Source organism: Nannospalax galili, unplaced genomic scaffold (assembly GCF_000622305.1).
Source record: "Nannospalax galili isolate Female #2095 unplaced genomic scaffold, S.galili_v1.0 scaffold675, whole genome shotgun sequence".
Taxonomy (NCBI): domain Eukaryota; kingdom Metazoa; phylum Chordata; class Mammalia; order Rodentia; family Spalacidae; genus Nannospalax; species Nannospalax galili.
This window is the reverse complement of record NW_008337205.1, coordinates 2,567,333-2,570,375: the sequence shown is the minus strand read 5'-3', so window position 1 is coordinate 2,570,375 and position 3,043 is coordinate 2,567,333. Positions and strand designations below refer to the sequence as shown.

The 3,043-nt window shown below is 43.5% G+C and overlaps 1 protein-coding gene across 1 annotated transcript in view; it reads right to left on the bottom strand.

Moving 5' to 3' along the window:
• The window catches only part of LOC103733558 (NXPE family member 3-like), a 16,580-nt gene extending 13,873 nt beyond the window's left edge, over positions 1-2,707 (bottom strand). The window contains exon 1 of the mRNA XM_008832414.1: positions 2,648-2,707. Coding sequence (XP_008830636.1) covers positions 2,648-2,707 — 60 coding nt within the window. The remainder of the gene's footprint in view (positions 1-2,647) is intronic.
• Between the last annotated feature and the right edge of the window lie 336 nt (positions 2,708-3,043).

The following is a 3,043-nucleotide window of genomic DNA, read 5'->3' as shown; positions in this document are numbered from 1 at the left end:
GTGTGTGTGTATGTGTATGTGCCCGTGTCATGGCCCACGTGTGGAGTTAGAGGACAACTTGTGAGAGCTGATTCTCTTCTTCTACCACATGGGTCCTGGGGATAGAACTCAGGTCATCAGGCATGGTAGCAGGTATCTTTACTGCTGAGTCATCCTGCTAGCCCCACTAACTGATCTTTTATGTCTTATAGAGTTTATAATGAGTAAAAGATTATATAAGCGTAATAATTCATCTGTAAACCTAGAAATGTACAGCCAATTTTGAAAGAGATGTACCCTAGCTCAGAAAAATGTTATTGAATAGGTTAATGCTGTTGTAATGAAATGCTTCTTTTAATTAAAAAAAAAGAAATAAATCAAAAGATGGAACCACTGTGCTAAATGCCCAGTAACAATTTTTTCCCCTTAATTACTTTTATTGTGTGTATGTCTGTATCTGTGTGCACTAAAACATGTATGACGAGATCAGAGGACAATTTGTGGGAGTCAGTTCTCTCCTTCCACCATGTAGGTCCCAGGGATTGAACTCAGGTCATCATGCTTGGCAGCAAGTACCTTTATCTGCTGAGCCATTTCACCATCCCATACAAACAAACTTTAACAAAATAGATACATATTAAACAGACTAGTTTTTCCAGGAGATTCCAGCCTACCAATCTACCAGAATTAGAATAATAAGGAAGTTCCCTCAGCTTAAATGCTTTTTTTTTTTTGTGTGCATGAGCGTTTTGCCTGCATGTAAGTAAGTGCACCCATGTCGTGCAATGCCCACGGAGGACAGAAGAGGCTGTCAGATCCCCTGGAACTGGAGTTACAGGCAGTTGTTATCTGCCATGTGGGTGCTGGGATTTGAACCTGGGTCTTTTGCAAGAACAGTCAGTGTTCTTCACCACTGAGCCATCTCTCCAGCCCCAACTTTAACTTTTTAAAGTACACCAAAGTTACCTGACCTGAATAATCTGATGTAAACCACTTTGGTTCTGTTTTTCTGTCTGCTTGTTTCCACTTTACAAAGAATACTACTCTGCTACTGCCCAGTGGGAATTCCTGTTTGATTCTGTATATTGGAGGTTGTCCCAAATGACTAAATGGTTGTAATTTTGTCATCTGACAGCTTTTAAAAAATATTTATTATTTTTATGTGTGTGAGTGTATTGCCAGCATGTAAGTGCACCAATGCCGTGCAATGCCCTCAGAGGTCAGAAGAGGGCGCCAGATCTCCTGGAGTTAGGATGGTTGTTAGTCACCATGTAGGTGCTGGGAATCGAACCCAGGTCCTTTGCAGGAGCAGCCAGTACTTGTAACAACTGAATTAACTCTCCAGCCCCATCATCTGACAATTTTTGAAAGCTTCAAATACTTTTTGACATTTTCTTTTTTTAGTGCGTGTGTGTGTGTGTCTATGTGTTCTAGTTACTTTCTATTGCTGTAATAAAACTCTGACCAAAAGCAACTTGAGGAGGAAAGGGTTTGTTTCACCTTACAACTTATAATTCATCATGGAGGGAAGCCGGGGCAGGAGCTCAGGGCAGGAACTTGGAGGCAGGAACTGAAGCACAGACTGCAGAGGAACACTGCTTACTGGCTTGCTCCTCGGGCCTGTGTTCAGCCTGCTTTCTTATATGACCCAGGACCACATATCCAGGGATGGCACCACCCACGGTGGGCTGAGCCCCCCTACCTCACTCAACAATCAAGGAAATGCCTCAGATATGCCCACAGGCCAGTCTGAGAGTCAATCTCAATTAAGATTTCCCTCTTCCCAGGTGTGTCAAGTTGACAATTGAAGCTCTCCAGTATGCTATGTGTATGCGTGTAAGCACACACATGCTGTGGTGTATGTGTGTATGTGTGTGTAGATCAGAGGACAACTTTCAGGAATCAGTGCTCTCCTTCCACTATGTGGCTCTTGGGAATCAAACTCAAGTCATAAAGCTCAACAGCAAGCTTCTTTACCTGTTGAACCATTGCACAAGCCACGTTGTGACATTTTCTGAGTGCTAGAGAGTGGCAGCATTGTAACAGACTCTGTAGAACCAAGAATTTCAAAGTCTCAATGGGCAGTGGAAAGAACCAAGAGGGATCTACTGCCCGCAGATGAACAAGAGTTTGCAGGTAGGTAGCACTAAGAAAATGGGGGCTGGGGCTGGCAAGCACTGGGTTGTGTAAAAGTCAACCTAAACACTGTGTTCATGGATATGGAAAATACAGATTACACACATGTAAATGCTACTCAATTTAACCTGCATAGTCAATACATTGCCTGTCAAAATCCTAGCAGTTTGCATGTGTTTGTGTGTGTATATTATACCCGGATTCTGGTATTTCTATGCAAATGCAAAGCTTCCAAAATAGCCAAAACAGTCTTTTTAAAAATTTTTTATTATTTTTATTTTGTGTGTATGAGTGTATTGCCTGCATGTATGTGAGTGCACCCATGTCGTGCAATGCCACAGAGGTCAGAAGAAGGCTTCAGATTCCCCTGGAGCTGGAGTTAAGGATGGTTTGTAGCCGCCGTGTGGGTGCTGGGACTCGAACCCAGGTCCTCTGCAAGAGCAGTCCATGCTCTTAACTGCTGAGCCGTCTCTCCAGCCCCCCAAAACAGTCTTGAAAAGCATGCAGTGAGAACTGAGAATATGCCACCTACTGACTTGGCCACCGCCTTTTCAGACTTGGCCACAAGATAAACTGGGAACATGGTCCTCATTGCCTGAATGTAGATGTTAGTCTAGTCTTTACCAAGCCCCATAATCAAACTCTACAGAGATACTTAAATTCACAAAAGAGGACGGTTCCCCTCTCTAGAGCTTTGAACAATCCTGGCCCTCATTCCTTCCTTCCTAAAGAAGATAAAACAGGGCTGTTGTTCTAAGAATGGAGGCATCAGAATTGGTTAGGATACAGGCAAAATGATCAGGGTACGGGACTGTGGTCTCGGGCAAGCATGGCTCAGTTCAACCCCTACGGGAGAGTCTATATCTCATCACCCTATCCACTCCTACAACAGTTCAAGTAGGCAGACTGGATGCCTGGATTTACCACA